This window comes from Tamandua tetradactyla, chromosome 3, assembly GCF_023851605.1.
Source record: "Tamandua tetradactyla isolate mTamTet1 chromosome 3, mTamTet1.pri, whole genome shotgun sequence".
Taxonomy (NCBI): Eukaryota; Metazoa; Chordata; class Mammalia; order Pilosa; family Myrmecophagidae; genus Tamandua; species Tamandua tetradactyla.
In genome coordinates, this window is record NC_135329.1 from 170,259,074 (window position 1) to 170,281,721 (window position 22,648).

Sequence of the window (22,648 nt, forward strand, 5' to 3'; positions counted from 1 at the left end):
AAGTCAAATAATCAAAATAGTAGGAAATATGAAAATAAGAATACATGATTCATTGTTATATTAGTATCTAGATATAGGTCAGTATACCTGATTGTGCTAACAGAAGTATATGAAGAAGTTTCAAAAAAACAACTGTTAGGCCTTTACCCCACACTTCCTGATCAGGGTGTGGGAGGATAGGGGTTTGTAAATTCAGAGAAGGGAAAGAGGTTGCAGGGACAGAGGTGGAACCTGGCAAAAAGGTGATACTGATGAAAACAGCTTGGCACAGCTAAATAGATCAGCATTTGAGAAACTCTGCTGTGGTCCAGGAATGTCACTGCTGGGCAAACAAACTTCTACCAGAACAGTATCAAATAGACAAAACGGGCTTGAGTTACGAAGGATTTCCAGCAGAAATGCCAAATTTTCCATTCTTATTAATACCTAGCACACCGAGGCTGAGAAGTATTGGCCTAAACCATAAGAAAGGGAGAGTCCTAGGGGAGTTGACAGGTTTCTAGAAAGGGGAATTTGCAATGGGGTTTAAAGGAAAGACCTCTCTTGCCAAACACAGAAGAAGAGGAAAGCTTGGCAAAGAAGTGGAACAGCATGCGTTCAGGAAAAGTAAAACGGGGTTTGAAGCACGATGCCCTACAGAGTTGTTTAGAAGAGAGGGCTCATGCTAGACTGCAGAGAGGATCAGATTTCCTACTTAGATTCCACTGTGTTTTTATTTTGGAAAAATGTGAATAATAAGTGTAGGATTTTACAAACCTCAATTCAACAAGCTCTATGTACTTTTGTTTCCTCAAGCTACACTCAACAAGATTAGTGTCCTCATATTTTTATTATAAGCTTCACATCGAGGATGTAGTCTTGGCAGTAAATTTTTGTTTCTTTTTCATATTTCTCTTTCAAAGAGGGTTCTAGGTGGTTTTGTTAACCGTATTTAACTCTTAACAGACAAAAGCCAGGACAACAATGATCTGGTGCTGATGACATAAAATATTTGTGCACAAGATGCCTTTATTCAGGATGCCAGAAAGAAAGAGTGAATTTCCAAGATGATTATCAGTGCTACTGAAGATTTAATGGTTGGGACTCATGCATCTTGAACCAAATACCAATACTATGGTTACCTGAGTGAGTGATTCCTGGTAAGATCAGGTTGACGCTCCTGTAGAATTTCAAAGATATTGGGTTGACGCAGAAATGCAACAATCTTGTCATTGTAAGCTAAAAAAGTCAATGAGAAAAGGCTGTTAAAAAAAACCTATTAGCTTTACTCATACAACTTTATTTGCTATATATAAACCCACATGCCTTTTTTTTTTGTACACTCTGTGGTGAGTATCACATTTCATTTTTTTCCATGTGAATTTCCTGTTATTGCAGCACTACTTTTTGAAAAGAAAAAAAATTTTTTTTGAGTGCATGGGCCAGGAATTGAACCCGGGTCTCCCACATGGCCAGTGAGAATTCTACCACCAAACTACCCATGTGCCTCCCCCATATGGCTTTTTAAAAATCTGTTACTTTGTTTCAAACCTCTCCAGCAGAATGGAAAACCATTTAATATGCAACAGAATGGAAAACCACTGATATACATAATTTTAAAATTTTGATTTATCATCTTAGATAATCTTTGATTCTCCATTATAAATAATGACAGTTCTATCCTATACCTACTCAACCTTCTATCCCTCTTCCTCTTCTACCTCCAAATTGTAGTTTTTCTATTAATTTCCCATGTTTGAACTTTATGAATTTTATGCCACTATATTCTGTGTTTTGTATATACTGTACATATAGTATTTCCAACAATTAAAAGCCTATTACCTATGTGATGATATGTGGTTGTATACATTGGATGGCTTGTGTGGTAAATGAATATATCTCAATAAAACTGAAAAAAAAATCTGCTATTCTGGTTACTATTTCATGGACTCAAAGTCACAGTCTGGAGTCACTACAGATGTTTAAATTCCAATCTGTTAGAACAACTTGTTATATGATTATTGGACTTGGATCTGTACACGTGGCTGACTTAAGCAGTCTATATAATCTCAACTGATGTCACATTTATTATCATATTATGAGTTGAGGTCATCAACAAGATTCTAGATATTGATCCTTCTAAGCTACTGCTTACCAAAATCAACCTCACAAGCAATGTCAAAAATGGAAGGTCATTTTTTCATTACATATCAACCATCCAGAGAGATAAAGTGTCAGAACCAGAGTTACCAAAATAGAATAGTTGCTAGCAACAGGCACCAACAAAATGCAGACCACAAAGCATCCCCAAACTCCATGTGGAAGTAAATTCCAGTAAGTCAAGAATTTAGCTCTTCACCAAATCAACTAACAGCTAAAACACAATCAGTATCTTCAACTATGTACAAAATACATTTTAAAAATATGTCTATGCCTGAATGAAACCTGGATAATGCTCACAGAAATTTAAATGTATTAATTAAACTTTAACAAAGGCTCTGCTGATACCACTTTTGTCAAGAAAACAATTTTTTAATCAATTATCTATTTTAATCTTACCATTTTGTAAACTCCAGTTGTTTTTAGGCCTAATTGCCCACATTCATTACTTTATTTACAATTTTGGACACCCTTGCTATCTTCTATTTGCTTCACAATCCATTAAGAACAGCCCATAACTGCTTGCTTCTTTTGTGAGGCAACTAAAGACACACATACCACTTAAATTCTGCCTGCAGCCTTAGATGTATACTAAGTACATGCTTGTGCAAATGATTAATTCATAATGATCACATGGCACAGGTGTCTCAAGAAATTATTTTTCATTAACTTCCAAAATCTAATGTAGCATCTCTACTCAGAAAAGGCCTGGTAATATAAAAAATCTATTCTATAGGAATGACAAGCCCTTTGAGACTCAGGACTCCAGGATTTTGTTATAAATTTCCTAAGGATAATGTGACAGTTTCTCATTACAAGGCAAAAAGCAACAGGCTGACAACTGGGAAGGTGTCCATATAGTATGCATGGCACACACTGCCATGAAAAGCAAACAGAGGCGCTTTGGGAAGGACTGACATACCCACTGGAACCATGTCCTGGTACTGTGGCCTACTGACTGTATTGAATGTACTGGATGGTCTGGGAAGAACTGGTGGTCCTGCATGTCGGGAATCTTCTCCCACCTGCAAATGCAAACATCGTTTATGTTCTTCACAAGAGCTAGAGTGTTTTATACCAGCACCCCAAACAGCTTGTCCAAATTACTTAGCCATGAGCAAGGCTAAGTACCAACCGATCAGAACAAATGCCACCTGCAGAGCAGGAATGGGCTTCCAACAGCCCCATTTTAGGGCTGAATTGAGGGCATGGGCTTCAGGCAGCTGCAACCTTGAAAGGGGCCAAGTGGCACAAAAGTAGTTGAAATATATTTAGCTATAGCAGCTAAATAGCAGACCTGTTCATCAGGTATAACTTCTGCTTTGACAGAACCCAATCAAAGGGAAGAACTGGGTGGTACCAAAGGTACTGGGGTATTGCCCAGTGTTCCTTCTTTGTGGCCAAAGTAGGCCAGTGAATTCCCTGCCTCAGCAGAGGAAGAGCAGCATTCTTCATGTGGTTTTCTTCGTTAGTGTATCATCTCCTGAGAGCAATTTTATATGCCTATTAGAGCACCCAGTACAACAGCTCTGTCTGGTTTGAACCTCCCACACCAGCGAGTAAATAGTAGCAGGTGGAGGAGCTAAATAGAGTTGCCATCACCTGATTTATTGTACCTACTACAAATTTAGGAATTCATACATACAAATAAATACCCCAAAATTCCCATTAATATTCTTACCAGAAAACTCTAACATGGCCTTAGCTTCTGTTTTAGCTTCTCCCAACTCCCATATTATAGAAGTCTCTTAAGACAATAATAGTAGAATAGTGGTAAAACAGAGTAAGAAAAAAAGGCCAAATAACATATCGGATTTATAGTTGGTACTTAAAAAATAGAGCATCCATGCCCAGCCATTGAAACCTTCACAACCAGTTTATCGTATTGTGTCAGTTAGGTGCTTGGTGAGACCTTTTCTAAAGGCCCTAAAACTGGAAATATCTTCCTCACCCTCCACTGCTTGCTTATCTTTCAAGAATGCTCTTGCAGCTTAGTTCAAAAAGCACTTCCATGGTGAAACCTTCCCTTCCCTTCAAGCTGAAGTTAAATGCGGCCTTCTCTGAGCAACCACAGCTCTTGGAGTTTATTTATATAGCAGTCACCATTATTAATGGTTTATAAGGCACTTTTCACTCATATTCTTATTCACTTATATTTTGGCTCATTTCACATTTTCTCTCCTTGTTAGAGGGCAAGAAACACACACTATTTATTTGTATCCCTCTCAATGCCAGCACTATATTTCTATATAAATGTTTGGAAACTATTAATTTCTTGGGTGGGAGAGATATCAATGTTTGTACTAGCTGGAATATTTGCTGAATGAGAACAAGAAGAAGTCTGGAAAGATTCATGGACAGAACTAGAAGTTTTTTTGCCCTGCTTCTCTCGGATGCTGGGCTTTGAGCTTTGACGTCAGCCTCTATCTGGTGACATACTCCACATTGGATGTCAGTCAGAGGACTTATTTCAATACACAACCAAAGGCCTTTTCCCTGAGAAACCATTTCTTCAAATCACATTGCCAGGCTGTGGGCAACCTACCTGGTAAGGGTGCATAGCACTGCAGGATGTGCACACTTCCCACAGCTGTGTCAGAAAGTGCTCTCCCCTCAAAGGATTATTAACCACGAGATAGGTGAATGCAGAGTCTTTCTGGGGCTATCACACTTCCACGGATCAGATTCTATTAATGTGAAAAGAAATCTTCCCTTCAATTGTATATGTCTATCTTAGGTTCCCTCTCCCACAAAAGCCACTTTAAGACCATGAAAATAATTCAAGTCTTGAGGTAGAGGGGTTGAAAGAAAATGTAAGTATGGTTATTAATTTTATGTGTGTTTTCCCAGGAAAACAGTCTTGGGCAGACTTAACAGTCAGCTTCATGTTGTGAAGTTAAGATAAGGTGGGTGGCTAAAGGGCACTGCACTGGCCATGTGATAAAGTCAGGCAGGGCTCTAATTATGCTCCATATCACGCAAAAGGTCCAAAGGTTAGAGATCTGTTCTGCTTTGAAGATGAATGCTGCTATAGCCATCCACTTCACCACCAATAGTTTACAGGACAGCAAGGTAAAGATTTATTAGCTACTCATAAAACATAAATATTTTTGTGCATACTTCATTCTGCAATAGATTTATATAGCATTTTTATATGAGCTTCTCATGTATACTCTTCTATGTCTGCATTTACAACCAGCAAACACACACGATATATTAGAGCCAAGTCTGTAAATAATGAGAGGGAATTTCAAGAGTTAAATTTTGATGAATCAAATCCAGTTATTTATTGCATTCATAATTTTTTTCTAACAGAGGTTAAAAAAATATTTGACCTACACTAGAACACTGAATATATGATATGCCATAGATGTTGAAAAGGCATGCAAGAAAAGAATCTTAATTCTATTTGATAAAGGAAGTTCTAGAAACAATGTACATCAAGTGATGTACATTAACCCATATTAAGGAGGAAAATCTTGATCTAAAACATTCCTTTAATTTATTTAAGCTGCAAAGGGAAAAAGTACAACAGGAAGAAAATTTTCTCTTTTTTGGGGGTTAGGATATTAGAGCGCCCTCATGTGTTTACTATGGGTCACTGCAAACTGCCTAAGTGGGGTAGGGTAGTTTTTAGTAGTTCTTAATTCAGCTAATTTTCTCTGGGCACTTTCATAAATCAATTCTCTCTGATACATCCTAATTTGAAGTAATACTCACGAGATTTAAACAAGCCCAAAGCCTTGGCTGAAGATTTTAACCTAACCCAGCAAGCAAACCTTCTCTAGATTCAATCTAATTTTAGCTTACTTAAAGTTATATTCATTTCATCCTATGCAGCTGTCCTTGGGCATGCAAAAGGGTTTGGGGCTGGTCATTATTCTCTCTCCAAGAGTTTATCACATTATGATTTCTTTCTCACCTTCCTCTAAATTAAAAACAAAACAAAAACTTAATTTCTTCGATTTTTCCTTATATGTCCTACGTTAAAAAAGTTTTGTAATTTAGGGTCTATATATTTTCAGAGAAACCCTGCCAACATTCCAAAGCTTTTCAGCCTCCAAATGATAAACTCTAAATCAAACCAGAGAGAAGTGAAACAAAAAATAATAAAACGTCAACCCAGTTGTATTTCACAATAAAAAAATAAAAAGTTAAAAAAATATTAACCCCATCGCAGAAACCACCACATCCCAACAGCATCTGTCCACGACAGGCCAGTCCCACAGACCCGGCGCTCACCTCCCCTGCGCTGTGGCTGCGCTGCCTGGTCAAGTGCTGCCGGTGAACCAGTGCGCTCGTGGGCCGACTGCTCTGAAGAGGGAGCCGAGGATCGATGAACGTGGTGGTCCGGGAATTGTGGTCGACAAAAAACGCCTAGGAAACAATCCCCCCAATCAAGAGTTAACACATACCACATTTATGTCATAGCTGACCTAAAACATCCTTCGTTTAAGAAAAGACCCACTTTTGAGTGATGATCTATTTTCTCAAAATTTTAAATCTTTGGGGCATTTCTCCTTACCCTCTAAGGACAGTGCAGGAAGCCCCGCTTAGGCTGGATTCACAATGAAGAGAGCAGGAAGGAACATGACCCTAGTTACTTAGGGACACTCTAAAAGATAGCCAAGCCACATGATGGACATTTGGGCTTCTCCTAACTATAGGTTTAAATTCCTCCTGCTCTCCATGGTGTTTCCAAGTTCTGGTTACCTGAAACTTTGAGCATCACTGACCTCTCCTTTATTTCTTCTATGCAGTAAGTCACCAAGTCCTCCCCATTTTCCCACTCTCGTGTCCCCACCCAACCTGACTATCATCCCATTATTTCAGTGTTTGATCTCACACATATAAATACTAGCAGCTTCCCAGTTGTTACACATCTCTAGCACTGTAATTCTTTTTTCCCCCCATTATTTATTTTTATTCCATATGTTCTACTCGTCTGTTGACAAGGTAGATAAAAGGAGCATCAGACACAAGGTTTTCAAAATCACACAGTCACATTTTGAAAGCTGTATCATTATTCAATCATCCTCAAGAAACATGGCTACTAGATCACAGCTCTACATTTTCAGGCAGTTTCCTCCAGCCTCTCCATTACATCTTGAATAACAAGGTGATATCTATTCAGTGCATAAGAATAACCTCCAGGATAAACTCTCAACTCTGTTTGGAATCTCTCAGCCATTGACACTTTGTCTCATTTTACTCTTCCCCCTTTTGGTCCAGAAGGTTTTCTCAATCCCTTGATGCTGAGTCTCAGCTCATTCTAGGGTTTTTCTCAATCCCTTGATGCTGAGTCTCAGCTCATTCTAGGATTTCTGTCCCACGTTGCCAGGAAGGTCCACACCCCAGGGAGTCATGGCCCACATAGACAGGGGGAGGGTGGTGAGTTTGTTTGTTGTGTTGGCTGGAGAGAGAGGCCACATCTCAGCAACAAAAGAGGTTTTCTTGGGGGTGACTCTTAGGACTAAATTTTAAGTAGACTTGACCTATCCTTTGTGGGGTTAAGTTTCATATGAACAAAACCCAAGACTCGGGGCTCAGCCTATAGCTTTGGTTGTCCACCCTGCTAGCACTGTTATTCTTAACCTGGCACCTCACTGTAAGAAAATTCTTTCTAAATGCTCTTCTTGTTTCCCCACCCCAAGCCAAAGGCTCTAATGAATACCCAATATGAGAAAAAATATCTCAACCCTTGTTCAGTTGTTCAAGATTCTTTCAAAACTCCTTCCTAGCTGCCTCTCCAGTTTAGCCATCTTCTACACACCTTCACAAACTCTGTCACATACTGACTGTGACTTTGGTCACATCACTTAAGTTCTCTGAGCTGTAGATTATAAAGACATGTCTCCCTTTTTTTAAACCAACCATCTCCTCCATGTGCTTTGGGAGGGTAGAAACTGCATGTATCTTGTTTACTGTAGAATTCCTGGTGACATGAAATCATGACTGAGCCAAACCATTTACCCTAGTGTAGCAGTGAGGATCAAATAATAAAAAGTTATTTGTTTTGTTATTTTTCTTTGTTAGTGTTTTTTTATCATTTAATTCTAAAGCTCTGCACAAGTGCTTTTTATCATTAGAAACAAAATGGCATAAGTTGTAAAAGTTATATTCACTCAATATTTAAACTCATTTTCTCAAGGGCAATTAGAAAATGTATGTTTCCCATGATCAGATATGTTAATTAGGTCATGAAAGATAAAGGATAAGAAAGCCAGGAGACTATTACCCATAAAATGTGTCAGGGCATATGCTACAGGCCAAATAATCTAAGCAAAAAAAAAGCCAAAGCAGCTCAGTGAATAAGGTACTTTAAAGATTAGGAATGAATGCATCTACACAAATCCCAGGAGCCGGTGGTATGTTTATACATATTAAAAAGTCAACATCTCATTATGGAATACACATAATAGGAAATATGTGTACATCTGCATGTAAAAAATCAGCATGTGGGCAAAATAATTTAGTGGCAGTTCTCAAATAAGGGAAAAAAATGACTTCTCTGTAGCAATGGATGCACTAAAAAACAAAGCAAAAAAAAAAAATGGACAGAACAAGAATCCTTCTCTTTCCCCTCTATACAGGGTTCAAAGACTAAATTAGAAGGAGGTCCTATGTGAGATGGTGTTGTCAGTCTCATATCCTTAGTTTAGTCTAATTCCTCTTCCCTAACTAACCTAATCCTTCTTCCCTAGTTTAACCAATCTCTCTTCCCTAACCTATCAGGTGAAGTATCTTTCTTCTCAAATCTTGTAAAAAGTACACCAAGGATAAATGCTATCACATAGGTTCTTATCTGATTTGGGCTTATACTACACTTGCAAATTATTTCTGCCACTATTCAAAATATCACACGATAGGAGTTAAATTATATTTATGAATGGACATGGTTGATAACTATTTTAAAATAAATAACAGGCATCAATTTCTTATCCCCTTATGTAAATTAAAATTAACAAGCTTTTATTATTAAAACAATAAAGTAAGCCATGTTTGAGGGAAAAATACTAAGAGTACTAAAATAGAATTGCATATTTACTTAAGTTCTTAGGAACATTTTGAAGGGAAGGGTAGACATTTAGAGAAAACAATGATACATTTGTAATTATAAGCACAAACGACTGTGTGCATCTAGGTCAATTGTGATTTACATATGGTGTCATAGTATATTTGACGTTAAGACGCTTGTTTAAAATCCATTCTCTAAAGAATTATACTGTGAACTCCTTCAGGGTAGGAACTCTTTCTTATTCACTCAGTTATCTTCCATAGAGTTTAGGGCAGTGCCTGGCAGAAAGAGGGTGCTTGGAAAAAAATGAATTGCAGTCTCCTGATCAAAATATAAGACAACTCACAATTAACTAACCAAGTATTTAAAATGTCATTCCTTTATGTAATTTAACATAGGTACAGAAATACTTTAAGATTTGAAAAATTAAATGACAGGTGTGTGTGTGTTTTGAGTAAAAACAGTGGGGAGCTAAAGACCATAAAAGAGCAAATAGGATAGAAGGTTTAAAATATCCCATTGTAGATATGGATAAACTACTAAGGTAAAACCTGAGAAATAGGAGACAGAGAAAGGTTATGATTAAATGTTTGGGATCTGAAACAAAGAAAAGTGTGATTCTGTGCTCCAGCAATGAAATCTTTAACAAACCATTTAACCTTCTAAAGTTCTTTTTCTTTTCTGTTAAATGGGGATAATAACATCTACATGAAAGGAAGGGTAAATGAGATGGTGCACATGGATATTTTTTAATACAGTGCCTGTGATTCTTCAAATGTGAGTTAATATTGTTATTACTAATAGTAACAGTTTTTATCCTAAGGCATTTGTAAAGTATTACAAAGTTTCCTACTACAGTCAATATACAAGGCTCAAAATAAAAAGGGAGAACCAGCTCCTTGTAGGACTTTGTGGCCAAGATTGAGCTCTGGCCAATGAGGTGCAAACAGAATGTCACATGGGACTTCCGGGAAGTCTCTTATGGGGACAAGGTGCCCTCTCCTTCTGTCCTTCATCCATCTGCCCCCTGAGACAAGACAAGGATGTAATAGCTGGAGCTCCAGCAGCTGGACTCAATCATGAAGATGCTTACAACACAAAGCTGTGAGGAGCTAGGGCACCTGCAACTTGATGAGCCCCCTTTAAATCCTGCATTATTTACCTGTGAACCTCTTTACGCGAGAGAAAAAAGTTGTGTGTTAAAATTTGTATGGGCCTTCCACCAAAATATAGTCAAATCGAATCCTAACAGATGTACTGAAGTCTTGGCACTGCAGCGGTAAACACAGTCTCTAAGATTAAAAGCACAGAAGAATACATAATCCAGCAACCACCTTTAGAGATAAGACTCTTCATTATTTTATAAATAATGATACATTATTATTGTTCAAATTTTAATATTACTGTATGCCAATTCTTCCTTTAAGTGGCATGTTCAGTTGGAAACCTGCAAACCTGGGATTTGAACCCACCTTTCCATCTGACTCCAAACCCCAATGACCAATACCATCTTCCCCCTCCCTCCTTTTCACAGATGTCTCTTTCCCCTCCCCCACTCTCTTCCTGCTCTTCTCTTTGTTTTTCATATTCTTTCCAATCCCCTTACACCTCAGATGTATTTGATTTCATAAAAGCATTTAAGTTTTTATTGAATTAGGTTACAATGACAGAAACGCACAGAGCCTGGTCTCACCCCTGTTTCAATGCTGAGAAGCTGTGGTTGATTCCAGACTGCATTCTGTTTGCGTTCTGAACCGTTCTCATGGCTAACCTGTTAGAAGCATGGCTGTGGGTGGGAAATAGATGCTATTCCTATCCCACAAGTGGTTCAGTTTCAGAGTCAAATGGAATGTGTATATTGTTTACACACGCTTTTCAAGTCCGCCAAGTACTTGGAGAGAAAGGCCTCAATTAGGAACTCTGATACCACATACTCCGGACACTCACAGAATGTGGCACTAAGAAGTAAATCCCTCAGCTTGCATTTGGCTCTGCTCTGGGCCCATTGTGAGGATGAGTTTCCTTAGTGCTTCGCTTTATCTATGTAAAGGGGATTGGTCAGGTCACAGCTGAGGTGTGGAAAACGCATCCTACTTTAAAATGAAGATGAAAACATAGAAAAATCACTGTGCAAATCTTAGGCCTGCCATTTCTATTTGTGACACACACACCAATTATGTCAAGAAACTGGACCACTTTCCCATAGGAAATCCAATCTAGTTCAAGTCAAGCAATGAAGTTAGTTAACCTAGCTTTTTTTTTTTTTAATTTGGGTCATGGTCACTCTTTACGTCTCAATTCTCAGACAGTCTGCAATTATTTGGGAAAGCATCTAACATATATTTTTAAATACTACCTGGATAGGCAGTATATTGAGAATTCAGGCTACATGAAAAGAAAATTGTATTTTAAAAATGTCTTTTTCAGATTAGCAGCTAGTAAAGCAAATTTTGAACAACACAAATTCCCTACTGTTAAGTTTCATTAAAGAAATCCATTCAAGCTTTACAGCTCTGGACTAATTGAGGCCAACAACATAGTCAAAAACTGAAAGGAATGCAAATATACAAACTCAAATCTCAGTTTAAAAACTTCTACCCTTTCACTGCTTCAAGGCATAGTCAAAGTCAGGAAATATGTTCTGGTTGGAGCCAAGTGGTATTTTAGTGAAGCCAAACAAAATATCTTTCTTTCTTTACGCAAGTCTTTCTTTTTTAAAGCTTCTATTATTTTAAGAAAAGGAAAAAACCATCAGTATTTGTGAAGAAATACCAACCTCAGGCTCAACAAATCTAAGTTACAGAAGTTTGAAATTGTTTCCAGTTAACATTTTGCCAAACCAGGAATCCATAATAAAAGAACATGTAAACAACGTAAAACAAAAAGTGCTTGTAACTAAACAGAAATAAAAAACATCAGATCTTTCTTTCATCAAAGCGCTATGGAAATAATGAAAGAACAATAACTTATAAGTTAGAAGCACTGCATTATGTATCTATTCTAAATTCTGATTTCTTCAGCCTATGAAATCTCAAAAATGCTCAAAAAATTCATTGTAATCTACTTAAATTTTTATAAAGAGCATATTTATTGACACATTCTTTCCCTTCCAAAATATAAATCTGTTTTCAATTCCTGGTCCCATTTCTAGTATTTCCTCATTTAAAAGGAATAAACATGCTATTATTTTCTCCATGTTACATCCCAGACAGAACTTTGTCACCAATAGCAGAGATGAAGAGGGTTGAATGATATAGTTTATTGTAAGTAAAAAACAGACATCCCAATGTTTCTTCTACCTCTTGATTCACTTGAAATAGATAGTGGCCCCCAATATTTTCCAATATTTGTACTCAGTCACAAAAAAGGTTAAAGAAAGTTATTTTGTTGAAATTTCTATGGTCACAGCTCCAAAGTTGCTAGAAAAGAAAAGAGGGATGCATCATACTTGCGCTAGTGCTGGAACCAACTGATTAGCGGATGCAGAAAGGTACAACATCCCCAATGCTTTGAATATAAAATGCTAACAAAAGGAGTGATATCTTGTGCATTGCGAGTGGTGATATTTAGGCATTAGAAATCTAAGGGAGGAACTGGTGATAAGCAGAGCTGGCTTGTACCACCTTGAGAGCTGGTTGTGAAACCTTCTGTAAGTATGTGAACTGGTTGATGTGATGGTAGCAGCTTGAAATTAGCCATTGGCCATGGTGAGAAAATTTACACCATGGAAATTGGTAAATACTACAAAACTAGCCCTGCTGTCTACCTCTCTTGGAGAGCACATCACTGTGGAAGGCAGAGTGAGCTTATCGGCATCAGCACTATTTAGGTTAGAGTAGAAGGGCGTTACCATGGAATTAAAGAATAGAATAGTAATATTTGCAAAGGCAATCCATGAGGACAACTGTTAAAAAAGAAAAGGTAAGGACCATCTCCATACTTGGACAATTCCTTCAAGATTCCATGAGTCTAGCACTTTACTCAGAAATATACCCACAAAAACTAATCTCTGCTCCACTCTCTCATTCAAAAAGGTGCAATGTCCCAAAACGATACTTTACCTATGCCTTCTGAATGTATTTATGTGGATTCATTTTTGATCTAACATCTTTTTACCCCTTAAAAAATAAGCAAGTGATCCTCTAAAAATTCTGTGCTATTCATAAATTTAAAGTTTAATCACATATCCACCTGGGTTGATGTGTAGCTTGAGGTGATTAAACAGGTAACCACTACAAACAGGTATTAATGGTTTCAGAGTAATTAAAGAGATGTATCATGTAAGTAACAAAGGTGGTAGTCAAATTGGCAAATAAAATATTTTTCAAAGTGTAGAACTTAGTCTACGAGGGGATTTTAGAATTTCCTTGAGACCTCCAAATATTAAGTTACATTTTACCTATTGAGATGAATCAAACAACCCAGTGGCTATTGGATTCACGTGGAATTGAAACCAGTATCTGGGACATCACTGTGGCAACTTCCACAGTCAGTCTAGCCTATAGGGTCTGGCAAAATGAGAATCCTTTAGAAGACCCAGCCGTGGTAACTTATTGTACTAACATTTGTCCCATTCTAGAATCTATCCTTAAAACTTAAACTGCTACTTGCTGTGTTCATTAAAGTTGGGTATCTGCACCATTCTGACACCCAAACCCTAATCTGACACCCAAAGTCACTAACCCCAAGAGTTACAAAGCATGAATATAGAAATGGTTGTCAATCTAGCTTTGAGATATTACATTATTTGATTTTTGCAGGGAAAAGTATGAGAAACCATAGAAAGAAAATATTTAAAAGAAGGAGATGGCTACCATTTTACTTTCCATTAAAAAAAATGAAGTTTTATGCTATATTATTTATATAGTTCAAAACTTCTTAGTATTTCCATTTGGGCCCAAGTAGAATGAACTGGGAAAAACATTTGAGGTTTACACTATTTGAAAGTACAAATAAAAGATTTAGGGGAAAAAAATATTCCTTATTTAACTTCTGAGAGTGGAGTAAAAAAAAACACATCTTCCTCTTCTAAAAATTAAATAGACTGTTAAGCCCATTATGCGTACTTGAGAAATAACAAACCCCATAGTATTTTAAAACTATGCTGTTTCACATCACTCCGTTATTCTTGCCCTTCTGCAAAATAGCCTCTACTGACTCTACTCCATTGATGGGGTCTCTTGAAATTTATCAGTTACTTCTTCGCAGGAACCAAACATACCCATCTGGTGCCTTCCTGTCTCTATACCTTTATTTTGGGTGTTTCTCATCCCTAACCCCTCCACAGTCCCTACTTAGCAAAATCCTACTCATCGTTGTAAGGTCAGCTCAAATACTACCTTTGCTATGAAATATTTCCAGGGGTCCCAAGTCAGAAATAAGTTATTCTGCACTGAGCATTTCCAGTCCTTATACCAGTGCAATGGTGTATGTTCTTTCATAATCCAAACAGGAGGCATCAGTGGTAAAACAGCAGTGTCTGGGGTTGGCGACTTTAGCAACTGTACACAGGAAGAGCTCAACTCCATGTAAATGTGTGGATTTGACTTCAGTTTCATATCTAAGGAAAAAGCTACTTATCTTACCAACGATGTTTTTAAAACCCGAACTTTCCTGACCAGGGCTGGTTGAGAATGCATCCACCAGAGCAGTAAGAGGACAAATCTACTGGAGAGACCACAATAATTGTTTCTCATGGTAGAGAAACAGGGAACACTGGGTTGTCATCCAGGTTTAAGGCAGGAACAAACATTCCAGAGTGAAATACACTGCAGTGGTCAAGAACAACACAGAACACCCCCAAACAGACATATCTGTGAAAACCACCACGGTTAAGGGAGATCAGCAGTTCCTTAAGAGGAGGAATGAGACACTGATATTAATTCTAAATTATGTCCTTTATAAACCATTGTGCATTTCCCAGTAGAGTAGGATTCAGCCAATAGCAACAAACCTTTATCATTTTCATAAAATATCAAATTAATGAAACATTTTAGTTATTGTTCCATATAGTTTCCTCCTTCACTTAACTATTCAAACCAAGATTTTGGTGAGCAGGAGAAGCAAGTGAGAAGCACTCATCCCACTCTCCTGATTTAGTTTGCTATATGTTCAACTTTATTTTGTATATATTTGTTCATTCCATATCCTTGCTGTCTCCAAGTCAAATTAAAAACCCTTAGAGGCTGGTAATTGTATAGCTTTTATCTTCTAAACACCATAAGTTAAATAATAAATCAATCACTGAATTATAATAATTATAATCCTAATTATTATTGCTTTTTTTCATTTTTAATCCTACTGTTATCTAATTTGATGCTAACTATAACCCTTGAAGCTGGAGAAGACAGATCACTAGCCCTCACCTTAGAGAAAACTGAGGTTCATGGAGGTCAAATCAGATAGTTAGTAATGGTTCCAGGAATCCTTACTCCCAACGCTGCACAATTTTCTCAAATCCATCAAATTAATGATGGCACACACACACACACACACACACACACAGTATTAGATCACTCCAAGGTTAAATAATATTTGGTTTTCCTTATTAAAGCTCATTTTCATCTTCCAGATATATTACTATCCCCAGGAGCACACACTAATGACCAAAGCCAGCCAACAACCAGAAGTACTTTAAATAAGTCACATTTTAATAAACTGATGCATATCTCTTATGTAGTCATTTATCTTGCATAAATATAAAATGCTTATTTCAACTCTGTTACCCAGATCCCCAGATATCCTTGATTTTTTACACTCTTGAGATATGCAAAAGTTCACAAATTATTACAACACGAAGTAAGCAGAAACTTTTGTTTTACGTTGACCTGCCTTCTTTGCTTATTGCGTCACTTCAAAATGAAGTCAAAATGTGTCCTGTACATTAGGTGAAAATCCTAAGCTTAGATGGACTAAAGAGACACAGATGTTGATCACAGTTCTGGATAAATTAAACTTGGCTTAATTGACAGTCTCAACATTACAAATTTAAAATAATTAAAGAAACCAAGTAAAGGAATGAAAAACTGGCTAAAAGATGCTGTGGAATTTTTGAACATGTGATCTTACCACACGACTCTGCAGGAAAGCAAAGCATTACAATTTGATGTCAAATCTATTTGGGAACCATATTGTCTAGTCTTTATCTTTGAAAAATCAAAGACCTAGAGAATCTAGAAGCCAAGAACAGAATCTTGGCCTTTCTCTATTCTAGCTTATTCATTTAAAAAAGTTTTTGCTTTATTAAATTCTGGGTTTACAGAACAATGATGTATAAGATACAGGTTTCCCACATACCACCACCCACCACCAACATCTTGCATTGGTGTCGACATTAGTTATAAATGATGATAGCACATTTTTATAATTGTAAAATTATAATTTAATTAAAGTCCATGGTTTAACTTAGGGTTCACTGTTTGTTTAGTGTAGTTCCATGGTTCTAAAAACATTTTTGTTCTGTTGCTGTAAATGCAATCTATCATTTCCTCTTTTAATGACATTCAGATATATATTTCAGTGCTGTTAGTTGCGTTCACAATGTGGTGCTTCCATTGCCACCATCTAGTACCAAAACACTACCTACTCATTTTTAACAGCTTTATTGAGATGTAATTCAGATACCATACAATTCACCTATTTAAATTCAGAATTCACTGTTCTATTTTAAAGTTTATCCACAGGGTTATGCAACTGTCACTACAATCACATTTTAGAATACTTTTGTTCCCTAAAAAAGAAGCCCCATACCCATCCGCAATTTCCCATTCCACTCTCCAGCCCTGGGCAACCACCAATCTACTTTCTGTCTCTATAGATTTGCCTATTTTGGACATTTCATATAAATGAAATCATACAGTATATAGTCTTTTGTGACTAGTTTTCTTTAACTAGGCAAATGTTTTCAAGGTTCACCCATATTGTAGCATATATAGTACTTCATTTCTTTGTTATTGTCAGATAATATCTATTGTAATGTCAGATAATATCCCCTTGTGTGTATATTCCACATTTTATTTATCCATTCATTAGCTGATGGATATTTGGGTGGTGTTCACCTCTTGGCTATGCTGCTATGAACATTCATGGGTAAGATTTTATGTGGACATATGTTTTCACTTCCACCTAGGAGTGGAATTGCTGGGTCATATGGAAAGACTTCGTTTAATATTTTGAGTAACTGACATGCTATTTCCAAAGTGACTGCAAAGTTTTACGTTTCCACCAGCAACGTAGAAAGGTTCTAATTTCTCCGCATTTCTCCAACATCTAATTTCAACACTTGTTGTTGTCTGTCCTTTTTTATTCACACCTAGTGGTTGTGAAATGGTAACCTGTGATTTTGATTTGCATTTCTCTAATGACTAATGATATTCAAAGGGGAAAGAACAGTTTTTTCAACAAATGGTGCTGGGACATCTGGATAACCACATGCAAAAAGGACTAGGCCCAGAATTCATAAAGAACCCTTACAATTTAATAATATAAAAACCAAAAAACCCAATTAAAAACTGGCAAAGATTTGAATATACATTTCTCCAAATAAGATATATAAATGGCCAATAAACACATGAAAAGATGATCAACCTATTCATTTGAACCTATAAAGAAACTCAGACCCAGGGGATTTAACTATCTTCCAAGATGGTCAGGTATTAACTGGCCCAGTGAGCTCTAGACCAACCTTGCATAGGAAAACAACTACAGGTTTTGGATACAGAAAGACCAGGATTTTAGAGTTTACTTGTACACAATGAACTTGAATTCTTAAAGCCTATTTCACAAGATTGCTATAAAAATTAAATGAGCCAATATTATATGTCCTTAGCATAGAATTTGGCATCTCATAAGCCTTCAATAACTGTAAACTTCATTCCCTCCCATTACGTAGTCTGCCCTTAGCAAAAGGTCCATAGGGAATTTAAGCCTGGAACCATGAAGATGTTTCTAATGGTGTGTTCTCAGCTAGAAAACCAACCATCTAGTCGAGATCTACATGTATGACTCAGCTTAAAGGATACGAGTAATCTTAGCATCCAGCCTGGAATTTTTTCCTTGTGACGATAGAGACCCATTAAGGATCTTTCATTTGCAAAGACAATCTCTTCTAGTAGAACACAGTACTTAGGAGTCATATTCCCAGGGTTTGAAGCCCAATTTCCCCACTTGCTTGCTGACACATATTTTAAACATCTCTGAATTTCAGTAAATGTGGGTAATAGTAATAATCCTCACCTCGTAAATTGACATGTGGTATAAATAAAATAATTCATGGAAAAAGCACTTAGTACTGAGTCTGGCACATGGGCTGATATTCTGTTCTTACTCTTTAATTAAAGGTTAATTTTTAAAGGAATATTTTACTTTTCTTCTTTTATGTGATTTAAGCACACTTCCCTCCCACCAGCCCCAAACGAAGTATACCAGATCTAGAATACTGTGAAATATCACCCAATTTTAAATCTTGCTCTGAAGTAATTACAATAAAAAAAAATTACGTTTCGGAATTGAGGATGGATAAAGTGTAATGCATACATAATCATTGCCGTGTTCAAACATGCAATACAAAAAATCCAAGATAGCATTTCCATTAACAGAGGTCGAATGGTGCAAATCTAGAAGCTACACGTAGTGGGAGCACAGGAGGAGGAGGAACAGGGAGTGGGGAGGGAACCTGGAAGATTTTTCTTCATTTATACAAAGGAGAGGTTAGGAATAACCAGGAAACTATAGGTGACAAGTTTCATTCATCAAACTTGTCTTGAGACCCTTCAATGTGAAAAGCACTGGAGTAAGGAGGGGATAATTCAAAGAGAAATAAAAGAACTCTCAAAAGGGGATCATTTGCTTCGGAAGATAAGACAATTTAATGACTCCACTATGAGATGGATGGGAATAAATGTAATATGACAATACAAGCAAATTATGTGGGAATTCAATAAAGGGAGTGGTCATATGCCTAGGGAGTTAAGACTAATTCACCCAACAGGCTACCCTTAGATGATGCATTTGAGAGCGCCCACACCCTTGACTTGGAAGGAGTCACTACCATAAGTCCCCACAGCATCCTCCAAAGCCCTTACTACACTTCACTAGTCCGGCTGGGAGACACCCATTCATCCTGCTTGCTGTGGAGAGGAAGGAGAAGAGCTTAGCCTCGGGAGCCAGACTGTCTGGGATCAAACGCAATTCTACCACTTACTAGTTGTTGAGACATTGGTCAATTCACATAACCATGCTATGCCTCAGTTTCTCCATCTATAAATATGGTTAAAATAGCATCTATCTACAATGTTACTGTGAGCATCAGATGAACTTATCTAAGTGCTAACAACAGTGACTGACACAAAGTCAAGGCTATATCCTCTATAATGTTACATTGTGTCAGTTTTTATCATTGTTAGCACAGAGGTGTGCACACAGTAGACATTCAAAAATGTGGTGGTAGACAAAATGAATGAAAGGGCTCAAAGAAGATATACTTGAGAAGGTAAGATAGATTAAAGGTCACAAGTCTGAAGAGCAAAGCTTGAGAATTTTCCTGCTCAGAAAAATTTCCTTTCATTTGAATGAGTATTTGGACATTCTCTTCCATGTCAATTCTAGAAATTAATCATCACTTTTGGAATATTAACTTGTAGCATTTAATAGCTTTTAATGACATATGAAGTGGGAAACATTACTTCCTTTAAAAGTTCTGGAGGCAAAGTAACTCATTAAAAACAACAACAACATAAGAGGCTAAAACTTCAGGGCTGGAAGAAAACCCATTAACTAACCAAAAGATGAGTGCTAGGACGTCCGTAGAGTGGCCAAAAGAAGCACAGCCAGATACAGACATTATGAGCCTTTTTCAAATGTTCTGTTATTTAGTTCACTAGAAGCCAGTCACTTGAAAAGGAAGAACCTGAGGGAATCACAGGGAGATACACCTGTGCTTTTATTACAGTGTGGCTTAGCTACAAATCTTATTAAAGTCTTAATGCAAGCAGGAGAGAGATCAAGCTAAAGAGTAAAGCTTTCAGGCCTGTCTGATAATCCTTCTTGTGCAAAGGCAGGAGGGCCTTGTAAGTCTTTAATGCCAAACAGAATTTTAACAGAAAGCCAGGAACAGATTGCGGGTCCGGCTATTTACCAGTCCACACTCCGAGTTCTTTAACTTAGTCAAAAACTCTCAGGGAAAAAGACTTTTTGGATGGTCAAATTATCCACATAGTCAAGAAAATGTTTACCTCTGTTTAAACATCAAAACTTTTATGAAAGCTATGAGAGAGAACTTTTCATAAGAATACAACTCTTTTGAAATAGTATCCTAAATGCAACTTCGAGGCTATTAATATGAACCTCTCTCCTGAAGCATGTTGAGTTGAGCAAAGGCAAGTTATGATTAGTTGGCAGGGAAAGACTGAGCATCTCCCCCATCCGCTGCCCTCCCGTCCCCCACCCCCGACTATAAGCTCCTGATTTCTGTTGAGAACAGAGCCGAATTCTTACTATGCTACTACTCTTTTGTTCAGAGATAACACCATCGGTACCTTCGTGAAGCCCTTACTTGAACCATTTATGCTCTTCTACTCAGGGAAATGTTTACAAACATTGGTTTTTTTCAGTTGTTGAACCAAATGGCATAAGCAATGTCACCTCCTTCCCTGGGAGGAAAGAACACTGGAAGGGCTCACATGTCCATGCATCCAGCTTCCTCCTTTCCTGAAAAACTGACATCCTTGCCATGCCGATCTGTCTGATTCAACACCATTTTACCTGTGGTCCATATCACAAATCCATTTTATTGCATCTCTTCTAACTTTCCTGCTAGCTATTCCTAATCGCTCTGTGTTGAGAATTAGAGACTCATTGAAAAGATCTGCAGAAAGCAAGTCAACGGTTCTTGAATGAGGATCTGATAGCTCCTGCTGTGTTTAAAGTACATGGACTTTGTAATCTCTAGTTTAACTGCTTTTAGGTTCTAAGATAAGACTGCTGAAAACTGAGTTCTAGATGAGTAAGATGCTACTTTGGTATTATTGTTAGAAGGTACTTTGGGGGGAAAATGGGATTCACTGAGTACTTTATAAAAACTAAGGTCTATTTCTTGCTTGGTTCAGGTCTCTTTCATCCATATCCTTACCTGTGAGATCTTCCCCAGTTATCCCACATAAAATAAAGGTTTTCACTACTGTCTTTCTCTAGTTCCCAGTCCCTGCTTTATTTTAAATCATAGCACTTATCAGTACTTGGCATACTATGTACTTATGTGTTGTCTATTGATAGATTCTTTCTATAAAGTAGTTGCCTTATGTGTTTGCATAGATGCTCAATAGTTATTTGCGGAATGAATGAGCCAAGGATTGTTAAATACTACATATATATAATTTGAATCTTCCCCACCCCTCATGTCAATTTTGCAAACCTTTATGGGGAAACTGAGGTGAGTTACTCAATACTTGGGAGAGTATAATGTCATGACTATAAGAGCATGGACTCTGGAACAGATCACCTGCATCAGAACCCTAGCTCAGTCACTTTCTGTCTGTGTGACTTCAGGCAAATTATTGTACCATTCTGGACCTAAGGGTCCTTATCTATCAATGGCAATAATAATATTACTGCCTTCTCAAGTTGTTTTGAGGAGTAAATGAGCTTATACATATGAAGAGCTTAAACAGTTCTTGGCACATGGTGGACACTAAATAAGCTTAAGCTAAGAAATAAAAATGAAATATTAGGTGAGGAACACCTTATAAAAATTATTCACTTTCTTCATTTAGCTTTATTGCTCACACAACGATGTCCTGATTATATTCAGACTTTCTGGTTGAACTGTCTACAAAGTGGTAGCTCAGGCCTATGCAACAGTTATGTATTTCTCATCCTAAGTTAATGAAAGTGTGAGCTTTGTTTAATGTGCTAAGAAAATCAGGGTTCTGAACCAGCAAGACTGAGGTCCAGACTCAGAGAGTGTCACAAAGAGAGTGTCCAGACCTAGAGTCATTCAGCTGCTTCCCCAATTGCCAGTTCCCTAGTACTACCTTGCCCTGATGATCGTGTTTCATTTCCCAGCCTCTTGGCAGCTCCAGCTGTTTGTTCGCGAACATGTTGAGGAATCCCACAAGGTCCCGGTTATGCTGGTAGCGTTCAAAGTGGTGAGTGTCCCGCCGGACTTTGGTGATCATGTGCTTCAAACACGTGTTGTTTGTAAACATGCGGTAGGCACTCTGGTGAATAGATGGAGAGATGATATTAACTGCTTGGAACACACCGAAGCATCCAATATACTATGCATGGGTATATTCAGTCCTCTGAAGGGGTACATAAAATGCATATATAATCTTTTTTTTTTTTTTTTATTAATTAAAAAAAGAATTAACAAAACAATTAGAAATCATTCCAATCTACATGTACAATCAGTAATTCTTAATAACATCACATAGTTGCATATTCATCATTTCTTAGTACATTTGCATCGATTTAGAAAAAGAAATAAAAAGACAA

At 37.3% G+C, this 22,648-nt stretch overlaps 1 protein-coding gene across 5 annotated transcripts in view; it reads right to left on the reverse strand.

Annotated features, from left to right (window-relative positions):
- Positions 1-22,648, reverse strand: part of HECW2 (HECT, C2 and WW domain containing E3 ubiquitin protein ligase 2) — a 405,018-nt gene that overhangs the window by 66,935 nt on the left and 315,435 nt on the right. For all 5 annotated transcript variants that reach the window (XM_077154518.1, XM_077154517.1, XM_077154520.1 and 2 more), the window contains 4 exons: positions 22,186-22,371; positions 6,382-6,516; positions 3,062-3,164; positions 1,122-1,218 (listed from right to left, as the gene is read on the reverse strand). In XM_077154518.1, coding sequence (XP_077010633.1) covers positions 1,122-1,218; positions 3,062-3,164; positions 6,382-6,516; positions 22,186-22,371 — 521 coding nt within the window. The remainder of the gene's footprint in view (positions 1-1,121; positions 1,219-3,061; positions 3,165-6,381; positions 6,517-22,185; positions 22,372-22,648) is intronic.